This window comes from Lipophrys pholis (genome assembly GCF_963383615.2).
Source record: "Lipophrys pholis genome assembly, chromosome: 1".
Taxonomy (NCBI): domain Eukaryota; kingdom Metazoa; phylum Chordata; class Actinopteri; order Blenniiformes; family Blenniidae; genus Lipophrys; species Lipophrys pholis.
In genome coordinates, this window is record NC_137635.1 from 19,271,613 (window position 1) to 19,289,396 (window position 17,784).

A 17,784-nucleotide genomic window follows, 5' to 3' on the forward strand; every position below is an offset into this window, starting at 1 on the left:
CTGCTTTAGTATGTTGGCAAAGAGCGGTTGTGTCCCACAGCCTCTGGCTTCACTGGAATGTTTTGGCAAACCTGAGATTGAAGAGATCCATCTCCACCTACACCACGTCACTGGCCTTTCTGATGAATCTGTTGAGACTCCACCCTCAGCTTTGCTGCCCCAGCATGCAACAGCATAGAGGATCGCACTCACCACCACAGACTCATAGAACACCTTCAGCAAAGTGTGACAGATGTTGAAGGACCTCAGCCACTTCTAAATACACCCCAGAATATCCATAATCCTCCACAACGTCCCGAGTCGCGGCTAATAGGCAAACTGCAGGGTGTCTGGTTGAGGGTTGAGGAGGGGTTAGCTGCTCCAGGGTCTTCATGATGTGAGACATCAGCGCCACCAGTCTGTAGTCCTTAAATCCACAGGGATGTGGTGTCTTTGACATAAGAATGATGCAGGAGGTCTTCTCAATATGCCAACTGATCTTGAAATAAAGACAAATTTCACTTGTCTTAATAACATTTTTTAACATTTAGAACAAACTAAAATGTATTTATTCCCCCCCCCCCAGTGTTGTTTAATGGCAACCCCACTCAGTGTTGCCAAACTAGAGAGAGTTTGCACTTGTCCTCCATGACAATGTTGTAAAGTATAATTCATGTGCATGAACAAAATAAGAGGCGACCAACACCATTCCTTGAGGTACACCAGCTGTACCCTTCATCCTATGAGGAACTGCATCATTAACTTCAGCACATTTCCCCTGCATCAACATTCTCCTCTCTTTATCTCCTACTTTTTGGGGGTCCCATGTGGGCTGTGTGAATATCGGATAACAATTCTATGAAAATGAATCCCGTTAGTTGTAACCCACACAAGAGATGGGTGGGGGTGGGGGGGTGTGGGGGTCGCGTGCACAGAGAAAGAGAGAGTAGGAGAATTACCAACCATCAGAGAGATTCTCAGAGGGCATCCAGGGAGGGTATTATTAGAGTGATCACTAATGAGGAGTGTGTGCGTGTAGGTGCACCTGTGTGTGTTTGTTTATATATGTGTGTGTGTGTGTGTGTGTGTGTGTGTGTGTGTGTGTGTGTGTGTGTGTGTGTGTAATTAGTCACACTGAGCCGATGAGTGGAGGCTAAGAGCAAGTCTTTGGGATGGCTGGAGGACACGTTGCAGGGTTGTCCTCTAGAGATGAGAGTGAAATGTGTGCGTGTGGAGGGAGGACAACGCTCAGGAAGTAAGTCAGATTACTGATCCATAAAAGATCCGGCCATTTCCCCTGGCTGTGCCTTGTGTTGACACTATCTCCAAAGAGATGACTGCAAGATGATGTTGCAAATAGGAAACTCTATAACAGCAACTTCAATCGAACAAACTCAGAGCAGTCATCTTCGGCTTAAGAGTTACACTTTTCCTCCCACTTAAACTTCTGGTGTAAATGGGTAAATAACTTGTTTCACGGTCCCAGAAAGATTATGGATGATGTAAGAAAAGCACATGGAGTGCAACTGAACTTAGAATAAGATAAGGGGAACATGAAGGTTTAATGGTGGCGTTAGGAAGCACTATGCATAGTTACATAGAAATCAGTAAATGGTTATGTATACAAGTGGTTTCCAACAAGGGGGCCTTTAAGAGGGACAGGAGAGATAGCAGGGGGTCTGCGGTGATGCTTGCACTAAGGTTGGCCAAAATAAATTTGCACATGTCAAAAAAACATGGAATAAGACTTTCTAGAATCTAGAGCAGACTTGACAATGCATTGCTTATTTCGAGGCTGTTGGTGAGAGTGGATGTGACTTGACTCGACAAAATCTTAACCCTTTAATAATGTGGTAAAGGAACAAATGAGAAAAGGATAGTTTAAATTCAAATTGTCTGAAATTATCAGAGCAAACACAAGCATTAAAGAGAAAAACAATCAATCTCTTGCTGAAATGAGGAAGTCAAACCACACCCCAGATGAAAAATCACGCAACCGCTAAAAATAAAATTGACCATTTCAGGCCAATTGGCCCTGGTCCTCAAGGTTGGGGGTTGAGTGGTCGGACAAATAACCTACCTTCACAAAACCTCCTTCAGTTACAGAAACAGCTACAGAAAATGCAACCCAATTACTCCTGGACAACCCAAGATACCCCTGCTTACGCCCAGGGGCACCAGCAGACTTGGCACATGGAACGTTGTTTCTTGTACAAGCCTGGAAAGACCCACCGAGTCGCAAACAGGAGCTGCGTCAAACAAGGTCAGACTGGCATAAGAGCGCCAGATTAGCTCCAGATTGTTTGGAATAACGTATTTTTGTGGATGCTCTGCGCTCCTCTTGGGAGCTTTGCAGTTAAGTAAGTATCACAAGTTGTGAAACGTAATACTTAATGTATTGAAACTGTATGAAGGAAATTTATTTAATATGAAAAAAATTACTTCCGCCACAAGTCTGTGACAAACATTTACAGGAAAACCTAACTACGGGTACCAATAAAGTCACCTTTAACCTTTGTGTGCTTTGTATTTACGCACTGCCGTGTGCTGTGAACACACGTTCCAGCTCACTAATGACTATCAGCCATACTTTAATCATGTTTAGCATGTCGCCTTGCTACTGTATGAGCCCTGAAGCATGTAGCAATGTAGCACGGAACAGAGTTACGTGATGTCCCTGAACGCATCACTCAGGGCTGTCAGCTCCTACGGTTAAAAACCTGCAGTTAAAACTGGACCGACATCGCGACCCGAACACAAATTTTCTCTTATATGTATATATATTGTGTGTGTGTGTGTGTGTGTGTGTGTGTGTGTGTGTGTGTGTGTGTGTGTGTGTGTGTGTGTGTGTGTGTGTGTGTATAGGAGAAAATACTTGTACCAGAGGTTTTTGCCATTATTTCGCATTTTACATTTTTTTGAGGCATATTTTCGTAAATCTTCTCATTCAATTCCATTGACATTATCTTCTATATTTAGGACAGTCGTTCTATTGCATGCATGTTTGAGATTCACATTACAGGGATTTAATAAATTTGTTTCACTATGGTGCAGTTATCAGATATATTAATAGACGGAATAGATCAGGTACGTACATATAGGACACATGGGTAAGATCAACATCAAACACTTGACCACACACACACACACACACACACACACACACACACACACACACACACACACACACACACACACAAGGAGGTATGTCACTGTCAGTCCAGGTGGTATATAGGACCATGGGGGGAGGGGGGTTGGTGGGTGCTATAACATTACTCTCCATCAACTCTGCAGTAGGTGCGATCATCAGCCAGGTGTGTGCTCCTGAACCTGCCCTCCCCCTCCCCCATCTAAAGGCTTACTGACACACACACGCTCGCAAATAACCCCCCCACCACCCCCCCCTTCTTCACCTGATGGCCTGTGTGTTCAGTCTGAGGTGTGTGTGTGTGTGTGTGTGTGTGTGTGTGTGTGTGTGTGTGTGTGTGTGTGTGTGTGTGTGTGTGTTGTTGTTCGAGGCACAATGAAGAGAGAGGGTCTGTCAGTTGCCACCTGTTGGCCAGCTGTCAGGGTCCCGTTTCAGGGTCGCCTTTCCATGCAGACACAACAGCACCTCCATCTCCTCAAAATCTACCCATCTACCAAACTACGCATCATAATTTCACCCCAAATGTTATCCTCTCGTCGTTATAAATAGCAGCCGGCTAATGCAAGTTCAAGTTTCTCCCCAAAATGCAAACAAACACCTCAACACCAGGTGGGATCGGGGTGGTGGTGGGGGGGGGGGGGGGGGGGGGGGGGGGGGGGGGGGTGGAAGAGGGGAGAGTCTGGGGAGTATCGGAGGGGTATCTAAGTGTGTCTCGTTTGATGCTGATCAATGGCTCGTAGATGCCATCCTCTTCATGTCACATTACCATCTCTATAGGAGCCTTGATGGAGAGCTGGGGGTGCTGCACAGGAGGGAAGGAGGGAGGGAGGGAGGGAGGAGGGTCGAGGAGGGTGGGGGAGGGAGGGGATCCAAATGATGAATGAGTGATGGAAATAGGGAAGCTTGGAATGGACAGGACGATAAGGAGGAGGAGGAGGAGGTGACAGGACGGAGTTGGATCGGAGAGGAGGAGAAGTGTGGACGTGTGCGCTGAGGAGGGAGAGATAATTTCCTACCGGGGCTCTGTGGGGTGGAGTGGAGTGGAGTGGGGGGATCTGAGTGGACGGGGGTGGTTAATGGCCTGGGGTGCTGCCTCTATTAGGCCAGGCCGCCACAAAGATGAGAGCTGAGATGATTTCTCAGGTTTTGCATGTTGGCGGTTTGATTAATTTGTCACTATTAGCAGGGCGAGAACAAGAGAGAACAAAGACAGATGACGGTAAACCACGTAGTTCATAAGCACTCTTAAGCACAAGTTTTCTCTAAATCTAAAATCAGTGTTTGTAATTTGGGGGGGATCAAATTATTACCTATTAGAAAAGGTCAACACACAAAGATTCATCGGTGGTTCACGCTGCGGTTGCTCTCTGCTGTGATATGTAGCTTCTTTAGGCCCACTGATCCAGTGTTACTGCTTTAATTAATTCTTTGACTCACATGGCAACTTTTACAACGACAGGCAGCTTATCTAAAAACAACAACTAGGACAAATCATTACAAAGAACTGGAATTGTCTCACAGAACAATATGAAATAATCCTCTAAACAAATGTGTCATAATCAGTGAAATTATAGCAACTAATCAAAAAGAAAAACATTGTGGAGCCACTTTAGTAGTTAGCGCAAATAAAAAGGAACTAGTTACTAGTAACTGGATCCTTTTGATATGAAGTTACCAGTGCTGTGGCTGGTGTGTCTCAGCAACTCATTAGCTGGGCTGTCAGCACTGTGCTGCACCGTCTAATCACTGATTCATAGAGCTGTAGTCAAGACCAACTAACCCCAGACCGAGTCTAGACCAAGACCAGAGTTTCCCAAGTCAAGAACAAGACGGCTCTCGACTAGTACAAGACTGCCGAGTCACTCCTTGAGTGAAGTTGGAGTAACATGTGTTTGTGGGAGGAAGATGCTCTGTAATGCAGACAATAGCACTTCTTAAAAAACACAGTGACAAGAAGAAGACTACAATTACCAATCATTGTGATGCAGATTGTTAATTAAAATGTTGAGGAACAGGTGTAGGCCATATTTACATAAAGGTTTCCCTTTTTTAAGTGTTATTTGAAATATCACAGAACGACATATGTACAAGTTTGGTGAGGATAATATTTTTTTTTTAAATCATTTTATTTTTTATTATTGGTGGCAAATAACCACACTCATTACCCTCTGGGGTCAAATTTGACCCCAATTGATGGTTAGACTGTAAACAAAATAAAATACACACTCACCTCGATTCTGCATTTCAACATTAATGAAGAAACCTCCGCAGAGCCAGAAACTGTGTCGTAAGCTTTCTGCTGAGACAAAGATAAGATTGGTCTTAATATCTGTTGCCACATTAGACTGGTAGGTTCAGATCAGCATGGATCCGTCCAGGTCAGAACGCTGCTGCTGGTGTAGGAGGTGTTTTTTGGGTTTTTTCTTGCCACACTTTACTACAGTGGCCTCCGCAGTACCCAGATCTCAATCCAATAAAGCACCTTGAATGAGAAACAAACCATAAACACAACAAACCAGACTCCCTAGAGGTGAGTTTGCCGGAGTCAACCACCTGCACCTTTAATACCACGGTACAGTCATGAAGGTGGGTTTAACTCTTGACTCAGCTTATATCTGCGAACGCTAGCCCCATTTTTCTTTTCATCCCACTGCTCCTCTGTTTGCTTTATTCCCTCCTGCCCAATATATCTCCTGCGGTACGGGCTTCAGGTCCCTCAGCACACATAAATGACAAAACCTCCAAAGGTCACCGCAAAAGTTGGAGAGTAATTCCTGCTGGCCTTATGTAACCTGATGAACAAAATGTCATAATGTTTGATATTCAATAACATCGGCTGGCCGCAGCAAAGGTCTCCATCACTCTCTCACTAGTTCTCTGTATGAAAGAAGGAAAAGGAAAATTAACAGTGCATCAATGCTTATAGGGGTGTAACATAGTGGACCTCGGCGTGTGGGAGGATTACAGTAGTTAAAGGACACATATTCTAACCTTTGTCAAATTATAAGATCATTTTAATGGCTGTTAAGACCAATACATTAATCAATGCTTGTTAGAGGCTTTATAACTGAAATGAATCTCCCCACATGTGCATGCAAGTTAAGTCAGTTCTGAAAATGTGTCTTATAATGAAATATTCTATAGTTTTAGCCTCCACATCTTTATACATACATATATATATATATATATATATATATATATATATATATATATTTATATTTTTGCTGGGAAAAGCAGACCTTTTTCTGAGTTGTACTTTTTATTGCCTATTGATCACAGCAGCCATTAACAGTAATATATTATGGAAATTCTTTTTCATCCTACCACACCTTGAATTATAACAATGTATGACGCTCTTGGTGCAGCTGTATGTGCAAACAGAGCTTCTGTTGTTTTTACGTATGCAGATCAGTGTCGTGTGTCGTGTGCTGCTCGAGCCTCTCAGCTCCGCTCCAACATAAGTACACACTTATTTAGACTCAATTACAGACAAGACTTAATGAATGCCAAAACAGTCACATATGTGTGTGTGTGTGTGTGTGTGTGTGTGTGGGGGGGGGGGGGGGGGGGGGGGGGGGGTGCAGCACACAGGGAACACGAGAGCCACCATTAAGAGTTCTGCACGCTAATAAAGCTTCTGCTTGAATTAATGACTTTCACATCCCACAGAGCAACCCAAACTGTGATCCAGGCTTTAAACTCAGCTCCAACATACAAGTGCTGGGCTGCCACCTAGAGGCTCAACCTCAAAACACAGCAGCCCTCCCTCCTGAACAGCTTGATTACTTTAGTCAACGTCTTCACCTGATCTGGCTCACATTTGGATTTGTTGTTGCACAGGCCATCTTTATTCAGAAGAAATGATAATATAATAAACTCTCGATCAGTGATTCCCAAAGTGTGGCCCATGTCCCCATTGGTGGCATCCCAGGTGAGAAGTGAGGTTATTTACAAGCAGTAGATAAAAAGTTGCTCGTATTCAACAACAGCTAATATACTTCCACCTGATTTGTTTACATAAAGTCTGGGAAAACAATGTGAAGATATAGCCTCATTGCACATATGTATTTTATTTCCATTAGTCCCATGTTCATATTGAATTTTTCTAATTCTGGAATAAAGATTTCTGGGAAATTCATCTTTTAATGTTCTATTTCAGTCACGTTATAGATTTTAGAATTGCCTAAATGAATGTTTACAATGTTGGGAAAAGATATTATGTATAAAACAACATGAAAATCCTCTTTGTTGGAGTGTTTCTCTTCAGACAGTTGATGGTAAAACCTGTTGCTTGTTATTATTATTTTAAGTTTTGGTTCTCAATGTTGTTATCTTCGCTATTCTGGCTGAAACAGTGACCCCGAGTGGACAAATTAGGAAAAGCAATCCCTTCCTAAAAATGAAGTTCATATATTTTTATTATTTTTATATTTTGCATCCTGCTGGCCAGCCGGTATTGTCACAAGAGACATGTCTTCGACACCCATTGTCTTAAAATAAACATTTTCTCATTCCCATATAAAATAAAAAAACAAAAACATGAATCCACTTAAATAAACAACTGAATACAATTTATACGTAGAAGTCTCGTGACAAAGACATGATAGGACAGCCTTATGTGCTATGTGGAAAACTGTATTTATATCAAATGTGATGCAGCACTTGATTCTTAATAGGCGTCTACCAGAGACACAGTTTTCAGGGGATTCGCATGAGAGATACTTTGAGTGAACCTGTGCTGGATGAATCAGAGTCATGTGGATAAACAATAGTTACACCTGGGATATATTATTTATGGTGTTTGGGGAAGTGCTTGTGGAACAGTCACAAAATCATCTTTCCCCGCTTCTAAACGCATCCCTTTTAACGCCCCGGGCATGTAGTGTGGTGCCCACTAATCAATGTCTCGTTTATACACTGTGTTCCGTTTAAATTTCAGATAAAACTCACCTCACACACTCACCGCTGCTCCGATCCAAGCGCTCTGGATCGCGCGCGCTGCCACACGAGCACCTGCGTGAGGTCAGAGGGTGCAGCCCAAAATCTGTGGGGGTGAACTGTTTGTATTATTGTTTGGATGTTTATTTTAGGGAACTATTAAGGGGTAAACGTGATGTATAATGTACATCTTTGAGATATTAATGATTTTATTTTCAGTCATGTCAATTTATTTTCCTGATAGTTGGTGAATGTTAATTGTTTGTTTTGAATTCCCCTTGGTTTTTGGTTTAGCCTAACCAGTGATTAAGAGGCGTATTCAGGCTTACGCTGAGGCCTTTTTTTTTCTTTTTTTTTTCTACAATTCCCGGAAAACATTTATCACAAATAAACTAGAAATATATATACAAATGCCCCAAAAGGGCCTCAAAAAATTAACAATGGCAAGCACACAGAAATTTATATGGAGAGACAATGGCTTTGAGTTGCTATTACAGGTGGACTCAACTAATATTCAAGTCCCATTGTTGTTATTGTCCATTTACTTGTGTATGTGCAGAATTGTTTACTACGGCTGTTTTATGCATCAGCAATAGCAGCATTTCAGAAAAGTTCTACCATCCCGTTTCTATGGAGACCGTGTCGAAAGTTGCGCAATGGGTCGGCGTGTGGTACGTATAAGACAGTTATTAGTTTATAACTATATAGTTGAGAAGTATTCTCTTGGGGTATTGCAATGGCTCCTCAGCTTGTGCAAAAGTTGAATTAAAAGACCATAAACCAGACAAAGCAGTCATTAAATCATAACTCATAAATCATAACTTATAAAACAGCAGAGTAATGATAAGGTTGGGAGTAGCTCCTGGGGCATTTAAACACCTGTGAGCAAGCTCATATTACTAAGTGAAAATATAAGAGTTTCTTGAAGAAATTAATTGTGCACTTGTATTTGCATCATAAAGTTAACAATGAAGTCATCTCACAGACGTCAGGCAAGTATTTTGCCGTAAGCGCAGGAGTAAATAAAAGGATTGAAAACATGTATTCTTCATAAAGAGCAACAGGAAGACTTCATATTGTTGTGTTCATTGTCAGGTCGCTAAAACGCCACCACTTTAATTAAAACACACACACACAATTTAATTTCTGTGCTATTCACAACAGAGCAGATTAACCAACAGGTGTTTTCTTCACAGATCTTACATAGAAATCGATTAAAAAAAAAACATTTTTTTAACCGCGTGTGACTTTTGTGCTTAAAAGGCTATAGAATTCCAAAGTGGTAAAAAAAAACAAGGACAGAATCAGTCAGCAAATACTGCAGTAAAATGTTTTTTGCTTGATTTTTGTGAGAATGTCAAGAACAGTTCCTTTATTGTCAGACACGGCTGACACGTACAGTAAACAAAAAGACAACAAATGTGTGGTTGTGTGCATCAATAAGGCATTTTAAGGTGTTTTAGAGTCCTTTTCCGTCAAAGAGTTGAACTCTGAAGCCATCATCCAGTTAAAGGACAAATTGGTTTGAACGTCGATTAAAAAAGTTGTCACTGGTTGTCAGGGTCTTTTTGGCCACTTAGAGGTGCTTTTATTATGACAGTTACACAAGAGCAAAAAAAAAAGCTGATGACTTGACTAGAAACTTGTCTTTGTCCTCTAATGTGTGTGATCATTGATTAGCCCAGCTAGAAATCAGTCACACGTTCATCTATTCTTCTTTTGCGCGAACTCTGAACTGTTGTTTCAGTCGCAGACCCGAATGCATTCAAGCAAGTTTTAAATTCCAAGTGGGGGTCTGTTTAACCTTTTCAGAAAATACATCTGGACTTCATTGGACCGTAATAATCCTGAAATGTTGCTCCTTGTTCCAGCAGTTCTCATCATCCAAACGGTCCAGCTTACGTTCCGAACATGTTCAGAGGATGTGCGCGTTCAGATCGTACTTCTCGCAGAACTTGTCCGTGATCGGGATGCAGGTGAGGTACTCGCACCAGTCGCATTTCACGGGGTAGACGTAGAAGAGAACGGCCAGGGCGGAGAGCAGACCCAGGAAGATCAGCAGGAAGACGCAGATCTGGACTCTCTTTCGGTACATATCTAAACGCCCGAAGCTGGAGAGTAAAGAAAAAACGACAGCTTAGCTTTCCATTTCATGTTGGAATTCAATTTTCAGCTCAAACATGCTCACACAGCAGTCCAGTCCGAGAGTTTTACTTTTTATAAACTTTAAAGGGTGAGTATGTCATTTAGTAATGGTTCTTGAAATCATGAAAATCTAAACTTTGACAATCAGACAAGGCAAGCAAGGCTCCAGTGGCACAATTGGTCAGCGCGCGGTACTTATAAGACAGTAACCTGCAGAGTAATGCCGAGGTTGTGAGTTCAAGCCTCACCTGGAGCATTTTTAATAAAAAAAACAGCAGTACAACTTATAACTCATTCAGATGTATTCTAATTAAAAAGTTAGCAATACAGGTTTTTACCACAAGATGGTGTATTGAGTCACTCAAAGAAAACAATAAAAGTTGACTAGTCTTTTCTAAATGATAAGCAGGCTTATAGCATTCACCCAATCTGGACAAATGCAACTACTTACAGAAGAAAAAAAGAGTCTGACATCACGATTCATTGTCGAACAGAAGCTTGACTTAAATTTTGCTTGATTATCTGAATACGCAGATGGTTTTGTAGCCTACAGAAACATAGCCTTTAGTGAGTCTTTCTATCAGGAGAGTTGATACCGGGAACGTATTAAACTTGGAAGTGCTAGTCAGCGACTACGTCAATCTTTCAAGCTACTTCTTGAAGCAGTCCTTCATTCTCTCCACCCACCTAATGTACGGCAGGAAGGCAAAGGAAAGGAAGAATCCCGACACGAAGCCGCAAATGTGTGCAAAGTTGTCGATCCACGGAAGCAGACCGAAGGAGAAGAAGAAGACCGAGATGGCCAGCAGCTTGGCGAAAGCTCGCCACGGTCGCTCGAGGATCTGCCAGCTCTGGAAGAGCTCCACGAACAGGCAGGCCAGGATGCCGAACTGACTGCCAGCAGGACCCACCTGAGGAGGAGGTGGATGGAAGAGAGGTGGACAGGGACTGGTGAGGTTGAGCAGACCAACATGCACTGAAAATGAGGTGCAGACAGCTTGTACCTCTGCTCTGTACGGCAGGAAGATGGCAGAGGCCAGATTGCCAGTGATGCCACTTAACATGTAGATGATGGAGATTCTCAGCCAGCCGGCCAGTTTCTCCAGATCTCTGAGCACCGTCATCTGGAACAACACTGACACCATGCAGTGGAGGATCCTACAGCAACATACACACACCAGACAGTATTATTCAACTAAATCCATCTGTGCATTTCCAAATTACGATTATAGGTAAGAAAACTAATTCATGTGGATTTTAGTTATATTTAAAAGAAAGAGTTAAATCACCCAGCGTGAAGAAAGAGAGACAGCCACAGGCGAGAGAACTGATCGGGGATCTCCGGATTGAGGAAAGGCAGCAAACCGCACACATCATCCATACAGGCCACCTGGGAGACAAGAGAGAGAGTCAGAAGAGAAGCTCCTGCAGTGCCACCCTGTGGAGGAACAGTTGAAACCACACAGATCCCCTAATGCTCACTCATCACAGGCTCCAGTGGCGCAATCGGTCAGCGCGCGGTACTTATATGACAGTAGCCAGCAGAGCAATGCCGAGGTTGTGAGTTCGAGCCTCACCTGGAGCACTGAAGTTTTAACTGGAGAACAAATGAGCGGAATGATTTCGGGATAATGACATAGCGAAAACTGTCAAAGTCAGTTGTCCTACCTGTGAACACAGAGTCGCCTCCTCATGGAAGTAACCATGCATGAACTCACAGTACTCTCTGGAGGTGATTTCACATCTACAACACAAAAGGCGTCACCAGTTTGAGCATGAATTTACATTCAAGCAAAGGTTTTAAAAAAAATGTAAAATTCCCCATTGAAATTACAAATCCCTCATTCCCTCAGTGTTTGGTCTTTACCGTCCTTTGGTGCCGATGCAGCAGGGCCGGCCGGTGATGGTGCAGTCTATGTGAGGAAGGTTGGTGTGATTCCCAGAGTTGTATCTCGTACAAATCTACAGATCAAAACCAAAATAAAAGTTAACTCAACTGCTGAAAATGCAAACCGACCGCAGCATGGGGTGCAACGTCTGCTGTTTCTGGATTCCACTCAAAACACATCCGCATGAATTCATAGTCTCCAGTGGTGCAATCAGGCAACGTACAGGCTGAAGTTATATTCCAACTATTTATATTCACCAAGCTCCCAAAAGATAAAACACATGCAGTGCTGCACTGCAGTTTTGCTGGTCTGAGTTTGTATATTTCTACTCACTGGCCACCGGGTGATATCATCAGGCCACTCATGGGGTGAAACTGAAGCTGGCTCCAGACAAGTTCTGCAAAATCAACAGAAAGGCTTTTAAAAACACCACAAAGGTGGTGGCAGTCTACTCTTGATAAAAGTAGACGGACGGTAATCACAGAGCTTTGTGGTGAAGTAGAGAGCATTAGCTGGTCACCTGGGGTCCTGATGGCAGACTGCACCGTGCTGACGGAGGCTACCATTTAACTGAGGAACACTCGGATGATGAGGCCATTTCACCCACACTGCCAGGGTGCTCTGCAGCACAAGACATGATTGGATTGTTACACACAGCCAGTATTTCTATACAAATAACAGCAGGCTATAAACCTCCATTGGTCCGATGGGGCGGTGCCACTGACCGAACATTCCTCCTGTAACGTCTGCAGGCAGCCGGAGCGATCGTTCCTCACGCAGCAGCCTGACTCCCGCTCCCCTGCCCTCTTCTCCTGGATCAGCCGGTGGATCTCTTGGTCTTGACGCATGCAGGGGGAAAACTTGGCTCCGAGGTGAATCAGCGCCTCCTGAAAAACCAGCAGCAACATGGAAGTAAATGGGCCAATTCGTGTTACTGAGGGTCCACGTTACTACTGATGAGGGCCAAGCCAGTTGACGATTTTCATTCTCATCATTCATAAATACAACAAACGTGTGTGTTGGACGGTTTTGAAAAGGTTCTCAGGGTGGTAATTCAAATTTGAGATCTGCTGTCCACAAAAATGACACTTTATGAAGCAAGTGAACATATATGGCCACTTCAATCGTTTTCTCATTTCTTAAAAACTTTTAAAGGTTAAAGCGATAGCAATACACCCCTTTTCTGATAAAACACTGTCAGTTTATTGATTTCCTTGAGGAAATTCTTCACACACCACACAATCAATCCAGACAAGTACAGATTAAAAATCTGCAGCTCCCTCATTGAAACCACCTCAGTTCTGCAAGTAGAGGAATGATAATACTTACAGAGCTTGGACCCACCCAGAAGTTCTGCTGTTGCACAAATTTAACGTTCTCATAAACTCCTTTGTTCCTCAACACCTTCAAAAAGATCGAAAAAATATACGGTTGAACAAATGAGTTGAACAAATGAAACAAAGTATCATAAAAGTTATGTAATTCACTTACAGAGTCGACAGTCTCGTGTTGTGAGAAGCCCACCGGGGCAATGCCGTAGATAGTAACGGCCAAAATGGTGATAAGCAGATGGACACATGTGATCCAGTAGGTAAAGAAAGGCCTGGATGGGAGAGGAGGTGCAGACACTTTATGGCTCATTTGATAGGAAGCTCCATTATTTTTTTTTCCTCCAGCAGTTGCTGTCCTACCTGTGATCGTCCATGTCTTCAATCTGCCTCTTGACGTAGCTGTCGATGCGTTTGCGGTACGTGCGGTTCGTGAGTCGTCCCACCATGCCCAGCCCGTACGGCCTCTTCTCTCGAGCGAACAGCTTCTTAACGGGAACCACAATTCTTTGCCCGCGCTGCTGGTGGTTGTTGACACTCACCACCTCTTGTTTGAGGCGCACTTTTGGTTGGACCAGGGAGCCGTCTTTTGCCTTCCGCCACCCTCGCTCTAAAGGCCTGGTAAGATGTGGAGGCTGTGTTAAATGAAGGATTAAAACACAGATATACACCATCTCCATTAATGCAGTAAAGGTGCACCCACAGCATGAGGTGACTTCGCTCCAGTTCACTCTTATCCAGTGCACTTCCTGTGAGCTCCCTCTCATCCAGCTCCTTCAGGGCAGCTTCCGATGGCGTCTCAAAAACGTCGTCGGCGTAACTGGACAACTCGTCCTGCAGGCCGTCCTGCACAGGGGAAAAACTCAGTCAGAAGGAATTCAAAACCAAGCGCTGCTAACATCGGCGATTTGCAGTTGCTCAGCTCTTGAGGAGTGTGTGACTGAGGGTGTGTGTCCACCGCTCACTCTGGTGAAGAAGGAAGTGTCCAGATCATCAGGGAAATCCACTGTGTCGTCTTCAAAGAAACTTGGAGGCATGAAACTGCGTCTGCGGCTTCTCCCAATGGTGCTCTCTCCTAACGTCCGACCCTTAAAAACACAAATACAGACATATTATCAATCCATCAATCAAACTTTGTACAGCACAGTGGTTTTCAAAGTTAGAGACAAGCCTCCCCTGGTTGGCTATAATGAGTTCTTGGGTGCTTAGAAGCAGGAAAAATCTGGTAGCTTCCCACCTTCTTTTTTAGCCTTTTAATTACTAAGAATAAATCCTGATCATTATTTCTTTAAATCCCACATATCATAGCTGGAATAGCTGAAAGTTGCAGATGTACTGTGGTTTGTAACACCCTATAATGTGAAAACTTTTGGAAAGTCCTTCATTCAACTAAAAATGAAACAGAAGAAAATGATATACGATAAGATAAGATCTGACTTTATTAATGCCACGTGGGGGAATTCAGTATGTAGGCTGATGCAACTTCAAAAAAGCAAGATGTAAAGTTTTGAACAAACGCATACACTATGTATATACTGCACGACTATGTGAGCAAAAGCATACACAAAATACAATTGTAAACACACAAAAAGACACAGAAAATAAACAGATCTTGAATGATTAAATGTGGAGACGTGAGCTGGGCTTAAATCAGGGTTGTCAAACTTTTGGCTCATGGGCCAAAACTGGGCCCTAGGACAGCACAGCACAGACCCCACTGGGGGTTAGAGGAAGATTATCAGACGAGACCCACTGAGATCTAAAACTGAACCAGTGATGCTGCACAGTGAAAGCTAGGTAACATTTTTCTTCTGATGTTACATTTATAACATATCCACACTGTGAGGGTGACGCCGAGTGTGTCACTGTTGCAACGAAGTATTGGATTACACCTTTTTCTTGTAAAGAAACACGACAAGACTGAGAACTAATTGTCCTGTTTTGTACTTAAACAGTGGAAATAAATCCAGTTGTCATTCTTTAGAAGTTGTAAGATCACTATTATTGCTTTCATCAGAAAGGTATAACGGCTTTCTGTAAAACTTGTGCAAGCAAAATACACAGAAATATAGAGCTTATGAAGCATTTAAACAGAAATTTCGAGTTGTACAATGAAAATAATATTACATAGTCTGAGACCATAAATAATATTTATACAAGCATCTATCTAAACTTTAAAAAGAGTTTAAATAGATGACTAATCCATTCGCAATTAGCAAAAAAAAAAAAAAAAAAAAAAGGTTAAAGAGTGACAGCTGTAAAGGTTTTTAATCAGTTTTCTTTTTTATTGAAGAACGTTTAGTACTACATTCTGATCTATGTTGTATTAGAAATGTGTCCCAGCTTGTAAACAGATATTTTTGAATGATTGTCTCTGGTGACTTCATTGCAGTAGCATGCATTACTGGATTAGCTTCTAGAATATTCGGTCCAGCAGATAGCTGAGCGTTCATCATGTATTATCTCAGACCATCTGCTGGTGTAACTCCACCAGTCGCCACCCTCCTCCCACACGGACAAGCACACGGTCCTTTAAATGTTTGTGCATGGGCCATGTAGACAGAGTCATCTGCACTCTACTGTAACATGTTTTTGCCTTGGTTTAATCTCCAGGCTCATCTCATGTTTTACATAACATGCCAGCATACATAATACATGGAAATGCAAGTACACAGCCACTGCAAGAGGCTCTATTCATTGAGCAGGAAATAGGGACAAAAACTAGATAATAAAAGTCATTTTTAGAGTCCTTCCTTCAAAACCAAATAACAATAGAGATTAAAGTGGCCGTTTTCTGGGAACAGATTTTAAATGCCTTTCATACTGTTGTTGAAAAATGGGTATTTCCTGCTGTGCATTGAGACTACGGAGAAAAAAAATCTGTGGATTAAAGGTGGCTTTAATGTATGCTCACAGCACAGATTATGCAGAGAGTTGGATGTGAAAGCTCTCCTGTATTAAAAAGAAAAAGCCACCTTCATCAGTGCTGCCGCAGCCTTGAGGCTCATGACGGCGACAGACTCCCGCTTCCGTCGGCGTGGCAGCCGGTTGAGGGCAGAGCGGGAGCTGGAGAAGGAGCAGAGCGACGCCGTGCCGGGCGTGATGGGGGTCTGTGGCACGCTGAGGCCGTCTATCTCCTCCGGCATGCGGAAGGCACGACCCCGGGCCAGGGGGTCCACAATCTGCACACACAAACGCATCATGAACAGTAGGTCTTTGTTAATCTGCACACTTAATGTTTGCATAAAAAAAAACATATGGCAGCCAGATTACACTGATGTCAACAAGTGGAAAGAAGCATTTTGGTGCCACACTCTGTAACACATCAGCTGTAGTAGCATTGTGTAACAACTAAGAATGTAATAACAGCCAATAATGTAATAATGCTCAAATAATGTAATAAAATAGTAAACGATTTTTTACAACCATGATGACTGTCCCACTCAATATAGCTTTTTTTTTAAAATACAAGTAAACTGATCAAAACCTGCCAAAAAAAGTACTATTTCCAAGAAATGCAGCAATATGTATGCATTATTACATTATTGGCTGCAGTTATTACATTTATAATGCTACTTCAGTCATGGAATAACTTAAGTGGCAAAATGATATTCTGATTATGGATATCTTAAATATCTTATCACAAGTTATGCTGTTACATTCTTTATTACACTGAAAAGTTACTGGCAGATATTACGCTATTGGTTGTTACACATTGTAACAATTAAAAAATAACTAATCTAGTAGTCATACAGATTTTATGTAATTTTATAGCAAAATTGATTCATTACTATTTTGTTCTTGATTTTATGGAAAATGTTTTAGCAGTTATCACATAAATCATAAATGAATCAGTTCAATTTAAAGATAATACACAAATTAAATCTGGGCACTGGTTAGGATAAGTGATTGTTACTAAGTTATAGATCATCCTTAAGTACAGAAAGACATGTAGTTTTAGTTTAATATTTCATTTAACTTTGAGCAGATATAGTGGAAATATATATATATTTTTAAATGCATTTAGTGATCAGTTGTCGCAATTAAAAAAAAAAGTCTTAAATGATGCAAGTTTGTATATCAATACAGTGATGGTGAAATTCAAAACAATATATACTGATACATTAACAACTAGTCCATAAACGCAAGGTAAAAATGGGGCAAATCTATTTTTTGCTTCTTTTGTCCCTACATAGTTTCAAGTTAGATACATTCAACATCAAGCTTTAATTCCTTCTTTAATACCACTTTTCAAAGCAATCAGTTGAACAAGGGAACAAAGAGGTAAAAAAGTGGAAGGTCGAGAAAAGGAAATGAGTGAAATAGTGAGGGTGAAATAAGTGCCAGAGAAGAAGTT

General features: G+C 42.1%; 1 protein-coding gene across 3 annotated transcripts in view; it reads right to left on the reverse strand.

Annotated features, from left to right (window-relative positions):
- Nucleotides 1–9,132: 9,132 nt before the first annotated feature.
- rhbdf1b (rhomboid 5 homolog 1b) overlaps nucleotides 9,133–17,784 on the reverse strand; it is a 38,022-nt gene continuing 29,370 nt past the window's right edge. For all 3 annotated transcript variants that reach the window (XM_080463196.1, XM_080463195.1, XM_080463197.1), the window contains 15 exons: nucleotides 16,403–16,609; nucleotides 14,393–14,515; nucleotides 14,131–14,273; nucleotides 13,791–14,045; nucleotides 13,591–13,702; nucleotides 13,429–13,503; nucleotides 12,825–12,986; nucleotides 12,620–12,720; nucleotides 12,433–12,496; nucleotides 12,078–12,172; nucleotides 11,879–11,954; nucleotides 11,500–11,600; nucleotides 11,215–11,368; nucleotides 10,898–11,121; nucleotides 9,133–10,176 (listed from right to left, as the gene is read on the reverse strand). In XM_080463196.1, coding sequence (XP_080319322.1) covers nucleotides 9,981–10,176; nucleotides 10,898–11,121; nucleotides 11,215–11,368; nucleotides 11,500–11,600; nucleotides 11,879–11,954; nucleotides 12,078–12,172; nucleotides 12,433–12,496; nucleotides 12,620–12,720; nucleotides 12,825–12,986; nucleotides 13,429–13,503; nucleotides 13,591–13,702; nucleotides 13,791–14,045; nucleotides 14,131–14,273; nucleotides 14,393–14,515; nucleotides 16,403–16,609 — 2,088 coding nt within the window. In that variant the 3' untranslated portion in view covers nucleotides 9,133–9,980. The remainder of the gene's footprint in view (nucleotides 10,177–10,897; nucleotides 11,122–11,214; nucleotides 11,369–11,499; nucleotides 11,601–11,878; nucleotides 11,955–12,077; nucleotides 12,173–12,432; nucleotides 12,497–12,619; nucleotides 12,721–12,824; nucleotides 12,987–13,428; nucleotides 13,504–13,590; nucleotides 13,703–13,790; nucleotides 14,046–14,130; nucleotides 14,274–14,392; nucleotides 14,516–16,402; nucleotides 16,610–17,784) is intronic.